We start from the raw sequence: 23734 nt of genomic DNA on the forward strand, positions 1-23734 counted from the left end.
GCACACACCACGTCTCTTTTTGTCAGCGCACTCTTTGAGCATAGCTTGCATTCACTGTACGCAACTCTATTCATTCTGCTCACTCACTGCAGAGCTTTGCCTCTTGAAACCGAGCTCTACTAATTATCCCTTAACGCTGATTTCCCCCTCATCATGCTGGCTGTTCATAGCCTCATTTGGGGGGCATGCACCAGGAAACAATAGACCTGTTTTAATAATAAGTTGTGTGTCTATTTCTTGAAGAAAGGTTTTCTTTGACATATCGAGGCTTGCTAAACACCAACAGCTAATGTTTGCAAAGTGATTTCCATCTATATAGATCATATGCTATTATTGCATAGCAGCTGAATCAAATAGTTTGTAATTAGAGATTCTGGCGAGAAACGTGCATGAATTGAACTTTAACAAATAGTAAACAGGTCATCCGAGCAACATATAAACGCCCCTCACCGTACAAAATATGTGTATTGCCAATCATTGTAGTAGTCGGGCGCATAAAAAGGGATTCCTTTAAAATCTGTTTCTAAATAGTTTTTGTGGTTTTTATTACCACTTTGTCAATACGGCTACACAAAGAAAAAGAGCCCATTCACCAGCTTTGATTTCAAAAGGCGTTTCGGTACTTAGGATTTACCTGATTCAGCTTTCTTTTGTATGAGTTATTCTAAGGATTACCCCATCGAGTTATCCCCAAGACGTTAGTGTTCTTGAAAGGCAATACAAGGCTTTACCGTAACTATATAGGAGGATTTGACCAAATCAAATAGGTGTACCTTGTACATACTAACTCGTGCTTGAAAGCAAACAAATGACAAATTTGTTTAAGTAAATATTACCACAGCGACCATTAAACCCTAGCAGGGATAATATTAAAATGAACTTTGGTCCGCCGTTGATGAAAAAAGCTCGTATGATTTACAAAATATAATTTGTTGATGTTATCAAAAACATCATGCAAAGATTAAAGTACAGCCAATCTGACAAGAAATAAGGAAACGGTTTGCTGCTTGCGTTTCTTTCTTCATTTGTTTACTATTATTATTATTATCATTACTATTATATATATATATTTTTTATTTATTATTTTTTATTGGGGGGAGGGGGAGTGTATTTTTTTTTAATGACACGTATTTTACTTCGTTGTCCATTTTTCCCTTCACTAAAAAGCCTATCCGTAATATCATGACATAGCAAAAAAATTATAAGAATGATAATGATAACAATAATTATAATAATAATGATAATTATGATGATAATAACAATTAAAAAATAGTAATAATAATAAAATAGTTACGTAATAGAAAATATAAATTATACTAACAGCAACTATTTTAGTTATTATCATTATCATTATTATTATTTATATCATTATCATAATCGTTATTATTACTATTATATTATTATTATCATCATTACTATTATCATCATCACATTATGATATTTATCATCATTACTTTCATCAACATATTATTGCTGTTATTATTATTATTATTATTTGACTATTTAATGATTTTCATCTGTTGTTTTATTGTATTCTGTGATTGATATTCTTCTTCTTTTTAAATTGATAATGAATAATAAGAATAAATATTTATAGATATCAAGATTATTACATGTCTGTAGACCAATATTATGCCGTATAATGGAACGCCTGAAACAAGCAGAACGATCTTTATCTTGTACGATATGATAGTTTATGGTAATACATGTTTTACGTTGTTTTTCAGCGGAAAATTAATAATGAATACAATAATAATAATAATCATAATAATAATCATCATAAAAATAATGATAATAATATTTACAATAATAATTATAATGATGATAATACTTACAAAATTACTGTTTCTTATCAATCGTTTTGGCATTTACAGCGCAACCGACCAAAGCGCTTTTACAGTATCATTACCCCGTAATTTTTGATTATGATATGGCATATTCAGATAGGCCTACCTTCTATTTTACAGACCTCTTGCTTTTTTAAATGTATCCCTTCATTTATTATTTCACCTATTGGTATGGATAGTATTGTTTATATTTCATTCTACTTGTGAATGGTTATTAAATTAAATTGACATTTTTTTTACAAAATCGATTCAAACCGCATAAGCACCTGTTTCATCATGTTTTCATTTGTGTTCACATTACAGGAAAGTCCCGAGTTATACAATATCACATGTAAACACAATATGGCCTACTCTATAAATAGGGAAGTGTTGTAAAATCTCCCTGCGGTCGCACAGTATGAGACGCAGGGTTCCCTTGAGTAAGAATATCATACTTGCAGTATATGGAGTTCATCTAACAGCCAAACCGTAATGAGTTACACTCCTCGTGAAAAACCCGGTTAAAGGGGTTGTTAACATTTTTGGGGCAACTAAAAAAACACACACTTTGTTAGGAAACCCAGTCAAAGATTTATTTTACTATAAAAAAAGACACATTCAGATCATTATATCATATTTTGTGTCTTCGCTATATAACAATATTTGAGAATAATCATGAATCATAATCCAAAGCAATTTAAACACAACTCGAATATAAAAGAGACTCCGCTCCTTTTAAAGGTATTACAAAGTTTTGGGAAATTTTGAAAAATGGGTGAATAGTGATTCTTTACAATTTTGATATATTTGGATGCCCCTGTGGATGTGTTAAAAGCACTAGAAATTTTAACCCTTAAAACACTTCTGCTTTCAAGAAAAATTGAATATAAAGATTTACCGGTGCTCCCGGTAAATTTTGATAAATTTTAAATAGCTCCTACGGCCGTACAATGGTAGCTGCGACCATGAAAATCTCAGAATACGGTATGTAGTTGTGGTATATAATTTGCGAACGGGAATAGCTAATCGGTCGATATTAGTCAAGAAACATTGTTTTATATTTGCGATGATGGTTGATAGTTGAGAGCGAGTTCTGTGTGATCCTGTAGACTGGATATTACGCTAAGCGAATTATAGCTTAATTAATATCTTATAGCTTAATTAATATCTTGACCTTGAGAGGGAGCTATACAATATAAAGTGATTATTATTTATAATTTCATAACTTAAGACTCGATTTCGACCGCGACGACGATCACTGAATATTGTAGGATCGCATATGCTTCCAATATGTTCATTTGAACCAAATTCATGTCCCCATACCAAAACTTTGTATTACCTTTAACATACTTAGTAAATTATTGACGATCTCCTGCATTTTTTAATTTTGAAATGATTTAAAGGTATTATTACTTTGTATTATGTTGAAAAATGCAGAAATAAATCAATCAAATCGAATCAAACTCAAACTGTGCTTACAACGCCCGCTTTGTTCTATGTATAACTTTATGTGTATCTTTTCACAAATTTGTTTGCTTGTTTAGAGTGTATTTATCATTACTAAAAATAAGGTTGAATAGTCTCACAAATTATTGTAATTAATGTAAGAATTTCTTTTATTTTTGGTAAGTAGTTTCTCTGCTCCAAAGATTCCTATTCCCATTGGAGGTGAAGAGAAACACAAACAATAACAGCGGGCATTTTTCTAGGAGATGGTATTTTGCTTGTTGCCATAGTAACTTAAAATACACCGTAAGAAGTCAATATATATTGTATATGACATTAAGTAGTGGATTATACGTCTTGTTTAAAGCAGGCTTTCACTGAAAGGAAAATATAGTTATATCAAGCACAATATAATCTGATTATCCATTTCCCTTGTCTGTTCTCTTTGTTTCTTTCATTATCTCGTGCAGGTCTTTATTGCCCATTTCCTTCTTAAATATTATCCAGTGCCGGCACTAGGGGTGGGACAAGGTATGCCCCCCCCCCCCCAGGCCCCAACGTAAGCTCCTGTAATCCTGTCTTGTATTACAGACCTTTCTTCTTCTCCTTGTTCTCCCTTTTTTACAAGGTTATAAATTGTGCAATAGCTAGACCTAATGCTATTTTTGTCAGTCATTGTATTCAATTTCTTTATGTCGTAATCGAAATTCTCCATGTGCGACACACGAATCTAGCAATCCACTTATTGACTTAGTACCAAAGACGTTTAAAAAATTACTTAGTAGCCTACACTGTTGGTATAGATTGGGGATACGTTACACCAATATACTCCTTTTCAAAGAGTATTTACATTATCACACGTTTACCTAGCAAACAGTTATTCCATTTATACACCTGGATAGAGCATCGTATTTTGATAGTTGAAATACAAGGTGCTGTTAGGTCGGACAAACATGTTAATAAATCCTACCGAATAACAAGTAATGTATGCAATTTGCATTCTGACTATTGAAATACAATCATAATTTTGTAAAAAATTGAATGAAACAATTCATTAAGAGGCCTTAAAGCCCCACTGCACTAGTTTGGTCAGGAGGGATTAGACCTCCCTGCATGGTCACTGACAAGTGGTTATCCAATCAAATCAGCTCTCAATAACATAAGAAAAAGGCATCATGGGGACATGGTCACCGATTAGGCATTGTTGGCTATATAGAGGGCGCAAGTAGCTATAGTTAGTGCAGTAGGGCTTTAAAATGCATTACATTTGGCGTTACGTAAATGGACTATCAATCTCCATCCAAGCTGCATATGGGATCGTATTAGAGTTTGCAGCAAAGCAAAGTGTATTTATATCTCGTGTGATCATCGTGGTAAGGCTAAGGTCGCCCTCTCACGACTTAAACACGATAGTGATTGTCTTTATTCTCACCGTCGAGCAAAACTTTTCGGATGGGACTTGGACCTATATCTTGGCAGGCTGATGGGGAAAACAAGATTGATTTGATTGATATGTGATCATTCAAAATGAGCATTTCATATCAAGTCAAAGTTTGCATATTGTTAAGTTGAATTATTATTATTGTCATATAAGCTGAAAACCTTATGGTTTTTATCATTTATAATTTAGTCCTATATTACAATTTCAATTTTTATTATAGGCTCTTCATGATGTGAATTTTATTTGCATGGATTTTATGCCACATCATAATTGCTTCATATTGTATTCTCAAAGCAGCGCTATGAAACAGGGTTTTATAGGCAAATCATTCAGAAGCACAACCCTATGAATTTGTCACTCCTCTAACCGGCTCAAAACTAACTTCACAAACATCATTGTTTTAGCTGGGCATGTGAGGTGTGCTCAGTGGCATGTCAGCCCCCCCCCCCCCGAATTCAAATTAAAGTCTATTCAGGCGGTCATCACCGAAGTAAGGTGTTCTGTTTGTAAAATCAGTATGCATTTTATAACTCTCGATCAAGAGTCACTTTTGATTTCTCTCTTTAATTCATTATTCTCTGGTGATTAAAAGAGAAATGAATACTGATAATCGGGCAAGAAAAATCGCCCTGGCCTAAATCATGCAGTAGGTCTACACCATGATGACGTTTATATATTTGTTTTTCTTGTGACATTCAGTGAAAAATAGATAGTCGGTATATATACCATTTATTTTATTTATTTATGATGTTAGTTGTTGGCTACTCTACTCTGAATTTGATTTCTCATGTAAATTTATTCATTTATATATTTATCAGTATATAGTATTGCGTGTATTTGTATTCTCATTGTAAAAACTGAAATCTTGAAACAAAAGTGGGACCGCATAGATTATGATCAAGGAGTGATTATGTCACCTCCCTGATAATTATGATGCAAGCGTGTCTGCATGCACGGACTTTGATTTCGCTGCTACACCAGTAGTTTGTTAAGTATGTACTAAACGCATATTGAACCACGAAGAGCATGTTGTGATCAGCTAAATCCTCACATGTGTTACAGTAGTTGCAGAACACACGGCTAGAGAAATACATAAAAATGGCGTTTTCTTCCTCCAGATTAGTACTAAAAGCAATTAGCAGGACAGTCAATAGTGGCAGACAATTTAGCAGCTTCAAATCATCATCCAGATATTTGCTAAAATCGTCAGAAGAATGTCAAACACCCCGTACATTGTCACGATCGATGTGGAACCTATGCACCGGCAGCCGGCGAAGCTCAACGGGGAACCGCGGGGACGGCACGCTAGGTCCGCTGGCTTGTGGAGTAACAAGGGTTTCGAGGCCAAGTAAAACATGTTCATGTGGCTGTAAAGGCGCTTGTCTGCATACCGAAGGTAACTTTAAAAGATTTGTGACTCTTTGTCCCTAACAATCAGTGACAATACTTGTATTGATGTCATGAAATGTAATTTAAATCATTAATATCATGATTATTGCCGGTTTGGCCAAGTTTGGGTTTCAATTCAAATAAACATGAAATTGAAAATTAATCACGCGACTAACAGTAACAGTAACAAGCTGGGCGCTAGTTCAGAATCATATCCAGACTTTGACTTGTAACTCTGGGGTGTAGAATTTTAGATACCCTACTAAAATATACAAAAAATTGACTAGGTAAATCTTCATCAATTGTTCTAATGATTTAAAAGTTAAAGTCGTTTATGTTTCTTTACCTGTTTCGTGTCAATTTTCTCATCTTTTTTTGGAGTATTTTTCCTAAATAAAAAGAAGACTTATATCTATACACTTTCTCACGGAATTCACAGCAAACTGCTGCACAACACACGACTTGCATACCGTTCGCGTACTGATGGTGGGGTGTGGGCGCGCGTGTGTCAAGTTTGGGACTGTAATCTTGATATTGAATAAACAAATATGAAATTCAATTCAAATACTTACAAGTTAATACATGTGCATAATTTTTCCATTTTTCTCTTTGCGGTTTACAGCTGACAGTGATTTAGTGAATTTCTTGAAGGAGGAGATTGAGGTTGAGCAAGACAGTCTGACAAATGTCCCAAAGGTTCCAGGTTTTGAAGTTACCGTAAACGACGCAGACATCAAACTCACTCGAGATATAGAAGCAGAGAGGTAAAAATGCTTCATATTTGCAGTTCATTTGTCGGTATCATTCATAGACTATGTAAAGATAGACCTAAACAAAAACTTAGTTTTTCTCATGGTTCATGCATCTTGGGGGCAGCTATTTATGCAATGTGCAAAATAGTTGTGTGTCTTTAAGTATTGGGAGGGGGGGGGGTTCTAAATACAACTTTCTCCGGATTACGAGATCACTGCTCTACCGACTGAGCTATCGCGCCTCCTCTGAACAACAAAGAGAGTGTTTTTCTAAACTTTTATCAGGTTTATGATACTGTAAAATTGTTACTTTTGAATTTATTATTATGACAGATATTGCTTTTTTTGTATTGCAATACCTACACTGTACAGTGTATTTCAATTTAGAAGGTATTGCTATTGATTTTCCCGCCTTCTCAGTAGGCCACTTCACACTAGGCCATTACACAAAATTCACACTAGCCCAAATACCACTATTTTACTTTAACATCATCATTAATTCATCATGTTGCGATAATATTGCATAGTACTGTTGACCTTGTACAAAAAGGCCTGAGAAATTTGTGGTAATTGCATGCTTTGCGTTTTGACGAAGCTTGTACTCAGATTTTAAAAAAATTGCATTTAATAATACCCATTTCTTTCTGATTTTTATTTGAAAACAGGATAACAGTTCGATTCAACATCAACCATTCAGTAGAGATGGAAGGTGGTGCTGAGGAAGGCCAAGAAGAAGCTGCTCCTGAAGTGAGTATCTGGACCAGCCCCCCTCCTCCCCTCCCGAAGTTCTGGCACTGCAGTCTTTAAAATGCCTACTCCTCCCAGTTTTTGTGTTACCATCAGAGTAATTGATGAGTTTTACGAGCCGGGCTCCACAATCACCCTTTCACAGGGGGTTTGGATTGAAGTTTTTAAGGAGTATGTTTACTACCCTGCTCAAACTACTACTAGGTGAAATTATAACATTTTGGGCGTTTCAAAAACGTTCAATTAAAGATTTGGAGCTCATGTTCACCAGCCCTATGTAGCCAAATCAAAGTTGTGTACTATAAATAATGAATAAATAACATTTTTAGTCAAGAATATACAATGAACATGGATTTTATGCATAAGAGTTTATTTTATTCTTTCTTTCATTTTATTTATTTATTTTTTGTTTCGGGGTGGGGAGGAGGAAACAAACATATGAAAAGTAGTAATATGTGTGCTACATAGTAGTGTGAGAGAGTGGGAGATTTCAATACAATTTCAATACTATGCTTTTTTTTGAAGGGCAAATGACCTGGGCATAATAGGAAAAAGCAAAGAAAAAAATGAGGAAAACACAAGCCTTAAATGCAGATTGCTGTAGACACTATTCTAATTATTATTTTTTTTTTTTTGGCAGATAACACATGATATCAAAATACAGAATTGAAAATAATTAATTAATAGCAAATCGCACAAAAATACATGAGCACTGGGTGCACCCGACTGTGCTGCCAGGCCTTGGGCAAAGTTAACCATATAACTATAGTCCGCAGACCGCCCTCAACTATATCCCAACCAGATGCAACCAGTGCTGCAGATTCATGTGACAAGGACAATCTAAGAGATACAAAATAGATCATGTTAACAACAAGCCCTTCTTTCCTTCTCCCTTCTCCCATGTAGATGAGATCGTATCCAGACTTCAACGTCGAGGTGAGCAAGGGAGGAGCAAACAGCCTGAGAATAAGCTGTGCCTACCAGAGAGACGATGTCTTAGATGATCAGGAGGTCGATGCAGAGCCTGACGATGATGAGCTCTTCCTCATCGATGAGGTTCTGTTTGCCAAAGAGGGAGCATCGACGGACACCCTTGAGGGCGCTTATCGTGTGGGGTCAGAGGTCATGAATGGGGTAAGGGAAATAATCATAATAATAATATTTGCTTATATAGCATTAAATACAATGTCTCTAAGCACTTGCAATTACCCCGGTCATTGGATTCAGTGCTTGCCCGCACACAATGTTTAGAATCTAGCATTCATATTTTTGGGCCCTCAAACTAATTTTATGAACCTAGATTCTTATCTTTTTATGCAAACTTCTCTGTGAAAAATATATAAAATGATTGTATTCCTAACTTTTGCCTGGAGGGATTCCTAGTTTTTGCTATGAAAGGTACTTATTTTGTGTTTGTTGATCAATAGGTCATGACTGATCAGATCATTTCTTTAAAAAAATTCTTTTATTGCAGCTGAGTGTAAGCTGCAAAAGAGACTCAGAGAAAAAATACCAAACAAATCGCTGATATTGTCTGAAACAAAGCTTCCGGGAAAGCAAAGCAAAAGTGAGGGGATCTTGGATAAAGTTCTAGCTTTATGCTTGATCAATGATGATGAAAACCAATTCTCTTCATTCAAGCAAGTGATTGCTAGTCAGTGTGAAGCATTTGCTTGTTAGGATATCTTTGCCATTGTTTTCTAACAGTTGATTTGAATTTTCAAGTTATATAAATATGACCCATGCCACTCACGTGCATCAATGTGTTTTAATAAATTCAATAAGTTATGTGGGAATTTTATAACGAAAATGCCCAATATTTTGCAATGATTGTGATGAATGCTGGCTTGGCTTTTCCACTTCTCGTATTCTTAAAGATACATTTTGTGCTGCCAATTTACATAGCTATCTAATAAAAGTTGTATTTTGGAAGTACATCTAGAGTCATTGAAGATAATGATTACATCTGCCCTAGAGCAAGAAGTCATACTTCAATCTGTAGCATTTTCATAGGATAATTCTTGTGGCTCGCAACAGATGATGTGATATGTGGTTTATACAAAAGAGAATGTTATTGTATTATTGTAATTATTTTTATTATTTGTTTATCTTTATCATTATTGTAGGACCTTTATGATCATCTGAAGAACTACCTAGCCGAGAGGGGGATCAATAAGGATTTCTGTGAGAAGCTTTCAGACTTATCCAGTGCAGTGGAACATCGGCAATACATTGGCTTTCTCAACCAACTCCAAGGGTTCGTTAAGAAATGAGTCGACTGAATCTATCTTGGACTTTGTAGTTCGTCATCTTTTTTTAATAAATCTCCGGCTGTCGGTGCGGACATACGAAGACTGAAGTCGTGCTGTACCCTGAGAGACTATACCTGAATACTACAGATGTTATGGAATGCATGTTCACGTGCAGTTGGATAGAAAGATACCTGTGTGCATGACGTTTTTAATCATGTTATACAGGGTGGCCCCAAAAGAACGCAACACCCACGATCTGCAAACATCATTGGCACACTGTCGTTGGTTTTTGTTTTATTGAGTAGAATTTTTTTTCTAGTAACACAACATCATCATCATCAATTTTGGGTGAGGTGTTTTAATTCTTAGGCTATTTTTGTGAAGCAACGTCATTAAAAAATGGCTACTTATGCATCCTTAGTCGTGTTTAAAGCAGCAAGTACTGTATTTTGTGCATAACTGCTTCCCATACATTTAGCCATGTTGAAAGGAAATGTCATGTGTTTGTCAACACAACTGATTGTATGGGAAGCCATTGCAGATCTCCCAGTGTTGCACTGGGCCACCCTGTATAATACAAAAATCATTGTTGATGTTTTGATTATTCGAAAGTCCTCTCAGTCCTGCAGTTAGTTGTTTGGTCTTAAACGCTGAGCTAGCATGAAACCTTAATGTATTCCTTACTAAATAAAGAATTATGTTCTTCAGTTCTTGAATTTGAAGTAATAATCTTACACAAAAAGACAAAGTATAACATAACAGTTTTACCTGATTTTTAACCAAAGCAACTTCATTTATTATTAATAAATATAGTAACAAACAAAAGAACAGACCAAATCCAATGTTATGACTCATTTTTGTACTAAAATCATGATAGAACCCCAATATATAAGTAAATATGATTTCTACCACAATGTTTTGCAGTTAGAAACTTTATTTGTTCTTTTAAACATCACTTTTTACAAAGAAATCAATTAAATTATTTGAAAATATTGCAAATCGATGATGATTTTGCATTTCTGAATACACCTGTAAAAAAATAGCAAACAAAAATGCTTTCCATGACATATGATACTGATAATTTGGAAAGTACTTTTTCTGCCAAGGCTCGCTCATCAATTAGTTTGTGTAATCAAATGACTTTTAGGGCAGAAAAGAAGAATTGTTTAAACATGCGCTCCTTGTGTCTAGTGTTCCATTGTACATGAAAGAAAAATGATATGTTTGTGAGGTACTACACCTTTAAGTCATTATCAGACTTTGTATGGACGAGTCTATAATCTATTAAAATCAGGTCTATTCCATTCACTGATCAGCCTTGAATAAGAGAACATTATTTGTTTGAGTAGTAATAGTAGTGTCAAAGATGCCAACCAGTACGATTAAATCGTATTTAGTACGATAATAAGAGTAAAATACGATAATGCGATATCACCTCTTTAAAAAAAGTTTTAAAACCCGTAAAAACAGCGGAATCGCATAGATACAAGTAAACCCCCGCGACCCCCCAAAAAAACTTTGCTTTATAATTTTAATGAAAGAGCAAACATTTTACCTGACCGTACTTACCAGTAAAACATTTTTCTGAAATGTTACTGGCCCGGGGCCGACGGGCCAGTGGTAGTGTCAAGTTTTCGTGAAAATCTGATTTCTCTCTCCAAAATCTGATTTATTTTTTTCCGGATACTCTGTCTTTTTTTGTGTGTCAAGAGGTTGGCATCTCTGTGGTGATGTGTCAGATTTTGTATCAGCTCACAGCCACATCACATGTTTGTGTTTTTTATGCACAGGTTGGGGTTTTTATTTGCATTATTATTTTCAATTGGATATACATGGACATTTTCTTACTATTTAAAAGAAATCTTGAAAAGACTACAAATATCAGCAATAATTTTCATACAATACACAGGGCTCGACACCCACAGGCCCCCGGACAGTTGGGATACCCAAAATCTGAGTCTGGACCCCCCAAGATTTGCACTTTTTACATAGGGCTCATTCATACATATTGTAAAAAGTTCTATCCAGACCCTCTTCCAAAAAAGATGGTATGGAGCCCTGCAATATATTTGATCCTGCATTTCTCAAGTCAGGACGAAAATGCTTAGATGTAGGGCAATTCTGCAGGGTAGGTAACAAACTTATCCAGAGACTTGCACATTTATGAACATTCTAGATTTACAATATTTCATCCAGTGAAGTCATCGACAAATTGTTGCCCGTTTATTTTGCTGGAAAATTGTACCCCCCCCCCCTACCTCATAAGAAAGGTTTGCGACAAAAAATTGTACAATAATTTGTAAATGGAATTTCCCTATATTGTGGCAGAGCTAGAGTCCTTTTTGAAAAACAGTTACCAGATTACCGTATTGGCCCAGGAATTAACAGTAAAATATATTTAAAAGTAAACAGAATATGGATATCAGGGAAGTACGAAAATGGAATAGTCGAACATTTTTCAAATTTTATATTATTGAAGGTAGTGTAATGAAACTGATGAAATTACATTTACAAAGCTAGAGAGGGGTTGTACAATGCATGCTCCAGCCATAATTGCTCTCTGGTCACTCAATATCCTGCGCTAGTAATAAATTTCTCAGATTCAACCTTGGAACAACACTATATGTGTTCTGTAATCTACCCCTAATCCTGAATCTAACATGATGAAACCGATAGCTCAGTTGGTAGAGCTGTGGTCTCGTAATCCGGCGACCCGGGTTCAAAACCAAGGCAATGCGTTAGTACCCTTTGTTAAGGCATTAATCCTCAATACCAGGTCTCTTGGAGAGGACCTTAAGCTGTCGGTCCTCTGGTTGCTTACTATTTTTTCTTAGCAGTTAGGCAAAATAATGACCACTCATTTAATAACATAATATAATAATAATATAATATAATAATTCCCAACCATAACCCTGTATCGTTGATTTAATACATCCCAGAGCACTTGCCACCAAAGCATATGTCCCAACAACACCTCAAAAATGACCATTTCAGAAAAAGTGTGCATAGAAGATGAGATGCATATATTTGGCCACACAAGTTGTAAATCCACTCTTTAGTCAATCTTGATAATGAATTGCTTGAGCTACATCGATTGTAATAATAATAATAATAATAAGTATAGGCATTCTTAGCGCCGTCTACCGGTATCTAGAAATTCTATTCCGAGGCGCATTTATTATTACCCCGGCTGTAGCCTAGCTGCCATTACAGCCCTCCAGTATTTCAAGGAATTCATTCCTGCCAGGTACCCATTTACATCACTTGGGTTGAGTGTGGCAAATGTAGATCAATGACTTGTAATATCAAGTGCAAACTTATGATCATCGTGCCAGTTCCCAGATTCTCTATGGTGAATGATGTTCCCTGAACTTCTTCACCGCAAAATATTATTCATAACTGTGAGAGTCAAACGATGAATTCTATGAGTAATTGTTCAGGCTGTATTGCTCTCTCGGATTGGGATAGATGATTGGTGGCTGCATGTGGTCTTTGAACGAAAATGAGTCCATTGGTGTATCCCACAGGTACAGTGAAACCTGTCTGTAAAGACCAGCAATGGAGCCAAGAAAAGTGATCTTTGTAGACAGGTGATCTCTATGAACAGGTGGTCACTAAAGCAGGTTTGACTGTATTACTCCTGTCTCTGTATCGTTCTGTCCGTCATAAGATCACACATCTTGATTTTCGTCTACTCTCGACCTGGGAAAGGAAAGATGAGAAGGTCCAATCTGATTTCAATCGATAAACAACCATAACATCACATTCACTGAGGGCAGTGGTCATTACAGATAAATAATGTTGATATAAAAGTTCAGATAGAAGAGGTCTGACAGAGGGAGAGTACACAGCTAATTCCGTAGAACACAATTATAAAAAAGACCATTGCAGTTGAATGTATATAGATTGAGAATTTACCGGCTAGAACCTAATTAAAAAAGTCGTGGTTAGTGTTGGTCCGTTAATTGGTTTGTCATTTTCATTGTGTTGCAATGACTTATATTAAGAGGAAGTCACTACTACTACTAGTGGTTAAAAATTGATATTTATGAAGATTGCTATTTGAGGTCTTGCTATATTAGCTCCAATATTAAAGTATAATAACATTTTATGAAATCAGGAAAAACAAAACAACTAGAAATATATCGTTGAAGCAAACAATTTGGCCTCCTCAGCCATACAGAATAGGTTTGAACGGGGGTGTGCTGCTCAAGCCTCGAACCCCCTACCCATTATTAGGGGTCATTTTTCTCGAAAAAAAGACCGATGGAAATTTTGAAAAAACGGACCCATTTTCAATGGAATTTTTGTTAAAAGTGGAACCCATGTTTAGGGGAAAATTGCAGTAGAGACTTGATTAAAAGTGAGAAATGACATGCACTTCAAACTAACTGTTTTACTCACCAGGTTCTCATTGTCGATGCCTCTATCGAGTCTATGTTCCCAAGCTGTTGATGCCACAGAGAATCTTCTAGATGTCCCATGTTCTGGACATTTTGATGTCTCTACATTCTGTTCTGTCCTTGCTAGGTTAATACTTCCATTGCCTCGGTCAGACCCCAATCGTTCATTTCTCTTATGTGGGTTTGCCAATGTTGCTTCAAGACTTCGCATTGTCCTGTTCGGTTCAGTAAGTAACATGGATCTATTGGCGTTAATGTCTTTGGTCACAGAGCAAGTATCCACACCATTCGGTCGTATCCCAGTTCGACCTCTTTCTAGCTTTTCTGAAGATATGATACCCCTTTCGTCCTGTTCGTAGCACGTAGGTTTGTCCCTGAAGTCTGCGATGGAAGCGCTGATTCGACGTCTTCTGTGATTGCGGGCGCACGTGCACCTTGCTGGTTTGGTAGGCACGTCATGAGGTCTTGGAGGAAAAGATAATGGCTGTAGAGGTCCGGGTTTCGTTCTTGGTTTATTTGTTATGCCTTCTTTAGAATCTGATGGCTACAAAAGTAGAAGCAAATACATGTCTGAATAAGAATATCACACCAAAGCTCACTCGATATCTGCAAAATAAAGAGCTTGAAAATTAGTATCCATGGGGAGACGAGAGTTATGACAGAATACTTGTCCAAAGCATTTGTAACGTCAAGATGATCAATAAAAACTAAGATCAGGTAGAAATATTACCTTTACATTTGATTTATACATGTTCAAGATTTCCATTTTTCTCAGCAAATCTTAGAAACGTATTCTGAAGCAAACATACAAATGTATATATATATCTAAAGCTGATACTCCCTAATGTGCCTTTTAAAGAGTCTTCTAAAGATGTTTAGAATAGATTCATGCACCAATTAACCACAGTCAAACCTGTCTATTAAGGCCACCCAAGGGGGAAAAATGTGGCCACTGAAGAAAGGTGGCCTTTCTACAACATACATTTCTCAAGGGAGACGAAATGCATGACCGCTATAGACAGAGGCCTTTATTGAAGGGGTGGCTACTATTAAGAGTAAGATCTGTTTGTCTGTACTTTTTTTTAAATGCGAAATAAAAGCTGAATAGTTCTTTTAATAACATTAAAAGGGTTTCCTTTCAACATCCAAATAAGTTCTCAAGTTCTCGCCCCGATTTACCTTCAGTGTGATAAGGAGATCAAATGGGAAGCCTTCAGGATCCTCTAGGCAATCTTGGAAGAAGAGTTGAGTTTGCGCCCTCTCGTGTTTGCGTAACCCTCCATCTAGGTAGGCCGCAAAGATCAGACCGTTGATACTACTTTCTATGAAAATAATAAACAGGAATGATAATCACTAGTACTTCATAGAAGATTTGTTCTTGTTTTGACACGTCCTCACTCTCGCGTCGCCCATCATCTCTCTTTTCTTTCTCCTTCGTCTTCTCTTTATATCCAGATGTTTACATATCATTTTCATGTGATTTTTTTCCATGATTTTATCCATCTTCACTCTTTTAGAAAAAAAGAAGAAAAATCTTCAAAATTTGAAAAAGACATTTCACATTTCTTCCCCATTAAATATTATTATGTATACATCTGTACCTGACACAAACACCGCAATCAAAACATAAAAAATTGTCCCCATGAACAATAAATGAGAGAACCAGCGTGAATATCAAGCTGACATTACCCCACACCAATCACCCCAAGAAAAGAGCAAGGTAATTAAACAACCGAAGCTGTGACATCATAAATAGATTTCCTATATAATATGAACTCAGTGTTATATTGCTCTGGCTCGTATTGTTATGAACCAGAGGAAATCTATTTATTCAGATGGTCATATCTCAGCTTATACTTAACCTATTCAATTGGTTTTCGACATTTGGACATTTTGTTTAATGTTCTTTCGGAAAATGAAGAACAAATCGAGAAATTCCAAAAATATATATTTGTTGATGACGTCACACTTCACCACAATATTCACCTGTCTTGTGCCCCTTGCTCGGCGGACAATCTGCGCGCCTCATGTCAAAGGTTACGTTTCCACCGGAGAGTGTCCGACTATAGGTGAGTGCATAGACCTGGTCTACGACTAGACCAGATTGGGTTAGATCCAGGAACCAACTGATAGACCCACTAGAGTGTCTGGGTTTCCGAGTTAAATAGGTCTGGAGTGGAGGATGGAAATGGTTGAACCTTTTAATAAAATACGGCAGACGACAATGATAGCTTATACAAAATAAATTCGATGATATTTTCATATAGTAGCGATGGAATGAAAATAATTCAGGAAAATATCCTTGCAAAAATAACATTTTGTAAGTTAAATATGTCATATAAATGTCGCCATGACGCTATATACTTACTACATTTTTTAAAATAATTTTGGTCATCAACGTGCCTCCCCCCCCCCCCCCCCCCCCAACGTAGCTACGCCATTACCCACTAATAACTTGTAAAACCTCGCTCATAAATTTGTTTTGAGCAGTTGCCATTTATTTCCACGTGAAAAAATTTAAAAAAACCGGGGATTATAAACCGCTTCATTTCTGAGCAAGCCTTTTATATCCTCTCACCCAGACCTCTTACCCATTCTCCTATTTGAGGCCCCTTGATGGCGTGGTAGCGTTGCATATTGACGACATTAAAAGCTCCTTCTTTCCACCCCTTCAAGGCGGGTTCTCTCTGGGCATATCGGTAGTAAGCATCTTCTCTAGCGCTGTACCGGAGATGGAAGAGCCTCGCTGTCCTCTCCTCCTTAGACAGCACGAAGATGTTGCCTGGAGTCTCGACCTGTTTACACAATCATGATGATTAATACGGCGATGATGATAATAATAGACCATACTTATAAAGCGCATATCATAAATATATATTCCTATGCGCTGTAATGGAGAGAATGAAAGAACAGCTAGGGCCCCATTTCACAAAACTTGTCATCAATGACAAAATAATGTAGGTTTTTGTTATAAGCTACGGAAATCCTTACTTCTGATTGGTTATCAGCAGATTTTGTCATTAAAAAAAAATAGCTTTGTGAATCGGGTCCCAGGACAAATGATGCTGAAGAAGAGGGTAGGGGGGGGGGGGGGGGTAGGGGCAGAACTATTAGGTCTTCATCATGTATAAGTTACAAGTAGCAACGGATTTCAGCTTGCATTTTTACATAAAGTGTGTGTCGTGATCTATATTTCCATTATTTAAACAAATGAGATGAAAAAAAACTAAATTTTACCACTATTTTAATGATATCCTTCTTTCTCTCTCTCGCTCTGTATCTCTCATTTTTCTATATTCTCTTGACGTCATCCCTGATATATTTGTTTTATTTCTTTACTCCCATCTCTCTCTCTCTCTCTCTCTCTCTCTCTCTTTCTCTCTACACCAGTGGATCTATATTACACGTGGCAATGTTTATGGAGGTAAATGATTTCATCATATACCTTACCTCTTATCATAATAAAACAGTGGAGTTCGGAATTATTTAATCGATAAATCTGCGTCCATATGCCCTCCCGTCTAGAAATGTTATAGGTCAATCTACATGTAGATTGGTATATTAGCGATGATTATATATCTGTATATTGCTCAGTAGTTGGTTTAACTGCATGTGTATAGTGCACTGCCGAGAAACAACAACGTATGCATTCAGCCTATCTGGGATAGTAGTCCATAAGCTTGTTTACAATTCCGTATTTTCAACACGTCCATTATATAACGTTTACGTAATTTTACTGTGGAAATCATTAAATTCTGGCAATATTATATTTTAAAGGTTTTGATTTTGTTTGCTAATGATTTAGTACATATTAATGATATAATTTGTTATATCAAACAGTTGTATATTCAAACGTAGATGTATATCAATGGCGACACAAGAAAGAATATCTATATAGGCATACTTATTTTGCACTCACGTCACGTGCATATAGGTACGAAACTGGACTTTTAGAGGTTCAATCGATTCCCACCATACCCCTACACTGAAAATATTACACCCTAGCACCCTCGCTTCTTCCAGGGTTTCAAATATTGCACCTCTGTAGGGTGCAGGAAGTAGGCCTACCAACTGAACCCTATCGTTTGCACCCAATGTGATGCTACCATTGTACCTTTTCATGCAGGGTGTGAATTTGAACCTTTGTTTCCTATATAGTGTATACACGCAGTATGACATCATCACTGCATTGTTGCCATAACAATGACGTTTCATGGATCCTAGCATTGAGGGATAATTGGTGCCATGGGGCGGAGCGGAGGGGGGGGGGGGGGGGGGGCGACTGGTCTTATTCGGTGAAGGAATTACGAAAACAAAGTAATCGAGAGCAGTAGGGTGTCGAAGTGAGTCCAGTAATTTCTCTTCTTTTGTTACGATGTCTTCCCTCTCACTTTCTTTCTCGCTTTCGATCTTTATTTGTTTGTGTATTGTTTTATTTACGGGGGAGGACACGTGCCCCGTTAGCTACGCCACTGATCACCATCACTACGTGGTCTCACCAGGTAACAAATACTTGACATGATCACTATTCGACGGGATAATATAGTTGGTAAACATCCAGCTGTACGGAATCTATACCCTACCGCACGTACCGTTGACATTGACAACAATTGTATTGATTTCTGAATGCAATCTCTTTCCCATCATCATGATAAATGTATTGAACGTATTGTATTTCTCAATTCGATGGGAATTAATTACATTTGCAATAAACTCGTAGGCCGACTCATTTATTTATATACTATTCATACTAATGATTTCACTCGAATATACAATCAAGGGCTCATTTTCTCGATCTGTTAATATCTTTCAAATTCAAAACAAAGTCAATTTAGTGTTTGGGGAAACTAATAAAAGCGAGACGGAGAGGGGATAAAATGTTTATTTTTAGAAGATTCTCTATACTTTTCAATCAATTGTGGTACCTGGGCAACGGAGTTTCGTTAATATATAATATGGCTTGGATTCTAAAGCTAAAAATCCTAAATCGATTTGGGTGGACTTATATAATAGTTAACACCCTGATAATCATTTCATTGCACTTTAAAGTTTCTCTTTATTATGTCAAATCATTTTGCTCTGAGACATTTCACTTTGCATAGGTTTATTATTTAATATTGTTTAATATTTTGAGAAGACGGGAAATCTGCAGATCATACATACCTCATCTGCCAATTCCTTTGGTAATCCTGAAAAAATGGAACAAAGAAAATAAAATGGATGCTTATGGTATACAAGAAAATAACACAAACGAGACACTGACTTTCAATAGGAGGCTATAAAAACTGTCAAAAGATGCTGGAAAAGAATATTACTTTAATTTGTGGAGGAAATATAATTAAGATATCATCTTCATCGGGCTTGGAGCATAACCATGACGATATACTTCCACCAAAGAGGAAAACTACGGTATCGCTTTATTATTTATGATAACGCTGAACAATTTATGAGTAAATATGTCAGGTAGGTCTACACAGTAAACTGTAGGGCAAGCACTGCTATGGCTCCACTAGAGCAATCAATTACTGAATAATTGACACTTGTAAATGGACCAGAAATGGTCAGGAAGTAGGACGTTTCAAGGACCAGGTATACAAATATGAATTCATTAAAATTAAATACCACTGCGTTCGTCACTTTCGTTACATAATTAGATAATTGAATGAAGCCATTATAGCGAAACGGATCGAGGAGATGATAGTACGTCCTTCACGCTGGATGAACTGAAAAAAAATCAGTCAGGGATATTTAATTGGTTTGCGTTACGCGTCGTTTTGCAATGAAAAATAACCTAATCTACTTTATAATGATGAACATTAATACTGTGTTCATGATGTAAATCGTTAAAAATAAATCTTGATATCTCTTTGTTTACATTAAAGTAGATATTCATTGATTTTAAAAACTAACTTTATTTTCATTATTGCAAAGTTGAAACTTTGATTCGACAAGGTTATCAAAATTCAGTGCTTGGAAACATTCGAAGTAAGGATTATTATAAATTAGAAAACGCTTAAATACAGCCCCGGCATAGCACCTGCAGAGCTCTCCGAACGCTGCTGAGATGTGTGAGATCACAGTATGTACATGATTTGCACAAGCAGACGATGTCCCATAACATCTCACACATTTTCAGTACCTGTGTTTTCATCTTTTCTTGAGTTCTTTTTCGTACTTCACTACCGCCAGGCTAAATGTATAATATATTGCCTCACTCTAAACCCCGCGCATGGTTTTATTTTGATGACAAATGCAGCGATACAAAAATAAAGGAATCTGTCGCTTGTAAACAAAATAAGACGCCATTGTATATTCAGCTGCACACACCGCGGTATGTTCGGCGTTTCAAGAGGGAACAAATGCCGTCCTTAATATCATTCTGGGGGTTTTCAATTTGAAAGTCTGGTTTCTTTAATTGTTAATTAACCCCTATCCTGTGTATTTACAAGCAAAATATTTTAGTTATCAGAATCGGGTCATATCCCATTTTGAATGGTTTGATATGCCATTACATTTATATTCACTAAACTCATTATAATTTGACAAATAATAGCTTTGCAATTATGTTCATTCTTAATGGGATGTCGTCTGCTTGGGCTGTGTTGGTCCATATAGTGACGTCATTAAAACATCGTTATTTTTCCGGCGAATCTCTCGTATATCCCAACTGCTATGAAGGTGGTTGTATTTGCATTTTTTATAAATCACCCAATATGTAGTTGACCTAAAACTTGTACGATGGTCATCTGTTCGCTTACCAGTTTCTAGTGATAAATTAGTTGACATATTTGTGATTTTCTTTGAATTTCACCTTTAAACAACACATTTGAATGAAATTGAACTTATTTGGATTTTAATCACAAATACTAAAAAATTACAATATTAACGGTATTTACTTTTGGCGGAATTTCACTACACGTCATTTTACAATGTATGTACATGTACCATTAATGGTATGCTCAATTGTGAAACTACATTGTATTTTGAAATTAAAATTAATTCGGTATATATTTAGAATTAAAAATAGAGAAAATGCACTTAAGATTTATATACTGTAAAAGATTTTGATTATATGTATTTTTATTTGCGACACTATAAAGTAAAACAATGATTAAGACAATATTATTTCAGGTTGCGAGGGCAGTTAATCTACAAACCCAAAAAAGAATAAAGATCATTTGAAATGAGCTTATATTCGTCGAAGTATATCAGCTGCATTAAATGTTTTGCATTTATTAATTTGTTTATTTATAACATTATGATTTATCTTTTGTGACGCATATTTTTTTATTTATTTCAAGGTACATATACTATCTTTGTTAACAAAACAAAACAAAATTAATTTCCATAAATAATGTTCGACAAGAATCAACAACTACAATACATTACTGGTTATACTAATTAGTCATATGAGTGATTTCAGCCCGCCCCTTTGTATAGATCTTAATAATGATATTATTGATCATATCGTAATATGATTCATTTGCTTCGGATAGAGCCAAAAACAAGGACAAATACTCTTAATATATACACAATAGCTAGATGACCATGAGTGTATAATGAAAGAATTGTGTTTGGCTAGCTAGGCCTATACAATTTCATCCCGCAATATCAGAGAATGAAATTATAATGGAGATTAGTTGATACTAAATGGAACATAATGCCATGGCAACGAATTTTGATGTTGGTGTACATGTAGGTGGCTGTGATGGTGATTGAGATGGTGGTAGTGAGGGTGATGATGATGATGGTGATAGTGGTGATCGTGGTGGTGGTGATTGAGATGGTGGTGATGATGATGATGGTGGTGGTAGTGGTGGTGGGGTCGTGGTGGTAGGGGGTTCGTAGTGGTGTTGGTGGTGATGTAGGGTGTTGGAGTCATAGGTGGTGGTTGTTGTAGATGTAGATGGAACGGTAATGATGTCAAGAATATGTCACAAGTAGAAGCAGACATTTAAGGCCAATCTGAAGATATATTATGATTGAATATATCTTTTTTATTGTGCTATTCATATAACACTATTTGCTTTCATTTCTACTCACAATCGTCTACAATAAACGGCTATAACAGCTTAAGTCATGGTGGCACCGTGGCAGAGGTGATAATTAATCGTGTGTCTTAATCATGAAAGTCTCAAGAGTAAAACGTTTACATGACCTTTCTATTAGTAGAACTGTTCTGCCTACTCTATGATGTTTACGTCTATAATTTATCTACTTTGAGAACATAATTATATTATCTTCCCTTCCATAAAGCGCATTAAAACGCAATTTAACCGCACGCACTTGACATGACGATTTATTCGGCAATATCACTTGAAGTTTGGGAGTCTTTCGCCGATGGTAGGCCAATAATCTACCATTAGAAAACAAATACTGTAAAATAATACTCACGTTTACTCCTCGTTGATATATCGGTATTTCCACTTAATTCATCCATGGCGATAAACTATTAAAATATATCCAGTGTCTAGTATTAAAAGCAACGTCCTGCGATACCATAATTGACAGTGCTACCGAAATGAAGACGGATTGGGAAATGATGTTTTGGTACGTTTTGCTGCGCGGCCAGCCAGGAAACCGTACACATAAGAGTTATCTACGCGGCTGCATGGCAGTTCTTTAAATAGTCATATCCTGCATGCGATGATAATGAATAACAAGATCGTTCATTGTTCTGGATAATCAAAAAGAGAAATCGATAAGGTACAATACATGCGATGCGTTGATTAAAAATCCCTGATAAGCAATGGCTATAAAGATGATGAATACCATTATATGATTCGACGGTATAATGCTTCGTTCTCGATTATTGTTCGTCATTGTTGCGATGGGGTGGCGAATAGTTCCCTTAGAAACAACATATATAGGGTATCATCCGGGAAACATGTCATCCTTATAACAAAAAGCATTACCTCGTGGGGGGTAAGAAATTGTTCGCGATAAACTAGTTTGAAATCAACAAAAAATTAATACGTCGTCTTGCATTGTGGTGGGCAATAAATAAAATCGTATACATGCATATACAATCATATCCGTATAGATATTGTCGACCGCGCTTATTATCTATTCGACCATATAAGATGAAGGCTCATAACATCATGGAAAGAGAGCTCCAGGGTGAAGGGGACACGTACCCAAAAGCTTATTAAGATTTAAACAAAAATTATGCATACGATACACGGTATAGGGACTGCAGCCCCGCCCCCGTTCAAATTAAGTTCCCTAATACCTGTAGCATTACATGACATGAGAGAGAAAGAAAGGAGAGAGAGAGAGAGAGAGAGAGAGAGAGAGAGAGAGAGAGAGAGAGAGAGAGAGAGAGAGAAAAAATACAGAGAGACAGAGACAGAGTTGGAGAGAGAGAGAGAGAGAGAGGGAGGATGAATTAGGATCCCAAGTTTAACAATTATGTTGCCGATAATAATTGCAAATAGAAAAAAAATTGTAACTGTAACGGGATCTTTTCTTTTGTATT

At 36.0% G+C, this 23734-nt stretch overlaps 2 protein-coding genes across 2 annotated transcripts; one reads left to right on the forward strand and one right to left on the reverse strand.

Annotated features, from left to right (window-relative positions):
* Positions 1-5729: 5729 nt before the first annotated feature.
* Positions 5730-11165, forward strand: LOC584500 (complement component 1 Q subcomponent-binding protein, mitochondrial). Its single transcript, XM_784359.5, has 5 exons — positions 5730-6109; positions 6725-6866; positions 7520-7601; positions 8508-8735; positions 9728-11165. Exons 1-5 carry the CDS (start codon positions 5812-5814, stop codon positions 9872-9874), a joined length of 897 nt encoding a protein of 298 aa, XP_789452.2. The 5' UTR covers positions 5730-5811; the 3' UTR covers positions 9875-11165.
* Positions 11166-13115: 1950 nt separating this feature from the next.
* On the reverse strand, positions 13116-22908 carry LOC115919174. Its single transcript, XM_030972282.1, has 7 exons — positions 22651-22908; positions 19420-19445; positions 16848-17051; positions 16243-16426; positions 15436-15578; positions 14258-14800; positions 13116-13555 (listed from the first exon to the last, which is right to left on the reverse strand). Exons 1-7 carry the CDS (start codon positions 22694-22696, stop codon positions 13517-13519), a joined length of 1185 nt encoding a protein of 394 aa, XP_030828142.1. The 5' UTR covers positions 22697-22908; the 3' UTR covers positions 13116-13516.
* Positions 22909-23734: the final 826 nt, after the last annotated feature.

This window comes from Strongylocentrotus purpuratus, unplaced genomic scaffold (genome assembly GCF_000002235.5).
Source record: "Strongylocentrotus purpuratus isolate Spur 01 unplaced genomic scaffold, Spur_5.0 spur5_contig_862, whole genome shotgun sequence".
Lineage (NCBI taxonomy): Eukaryota > Metazoa > Echinodermata > Echinoidea > Camarodonta > Strongylocentrotidae > Strongylocentrotus > Strongylocentrotus purpuratus.

What these genes read in the sequence shown, in the direction of transcription:
- LOC115919174 (XM_030972282.1), bottom strand. Translation starts at nt 22,696, where the DNA reads ATGGATGAATTAAGTGGAAATACCGATATATCAACGAGGAGTAAAC. An exon ending in TATATCAACGAGGAGTAAAC is followed by an intron (nt 19,446 to 22,650) that starts GTGAGTATTATT and finishes CCATTTTTTCAG; the next exon opens with GATTACCAAAGGAATTGGCA. An exon ending in GCATCGACAATGAGAACCTG is followed by an intron (nt 13,556 to 14,257) that starts GTGAGTAAAACA and finishes TTCCTTTCCCAG; the next exon opens with GTCGAGAGTAGACGAAAATC.
- LOC584500 (XM_784359.5), top strand. Translation starts at nt 5,812, where the DNA reads ATGGCGTTTTCTTCCTCCAGATTAGTACTAAAAGCAATTAGCAGGACA. An exon ending in CGAGATATAGAAGCAGAGAG is followed by an intron (nt 6,867 to 7,519) that starts GTAAAAATGCTT and finishes ATTTGAAAACAG; the next exon opens with GATAACAGTTCGATTCAACA. An exon ending in GGTCAGAGGTCATGAATGGG is followed by an intron (nt 8,736 to 9,727) that starts GTAAGGGAAATA and finishes TCATTATTGTAG; the next exon opens with GACCTTTATGATCATCTGAA.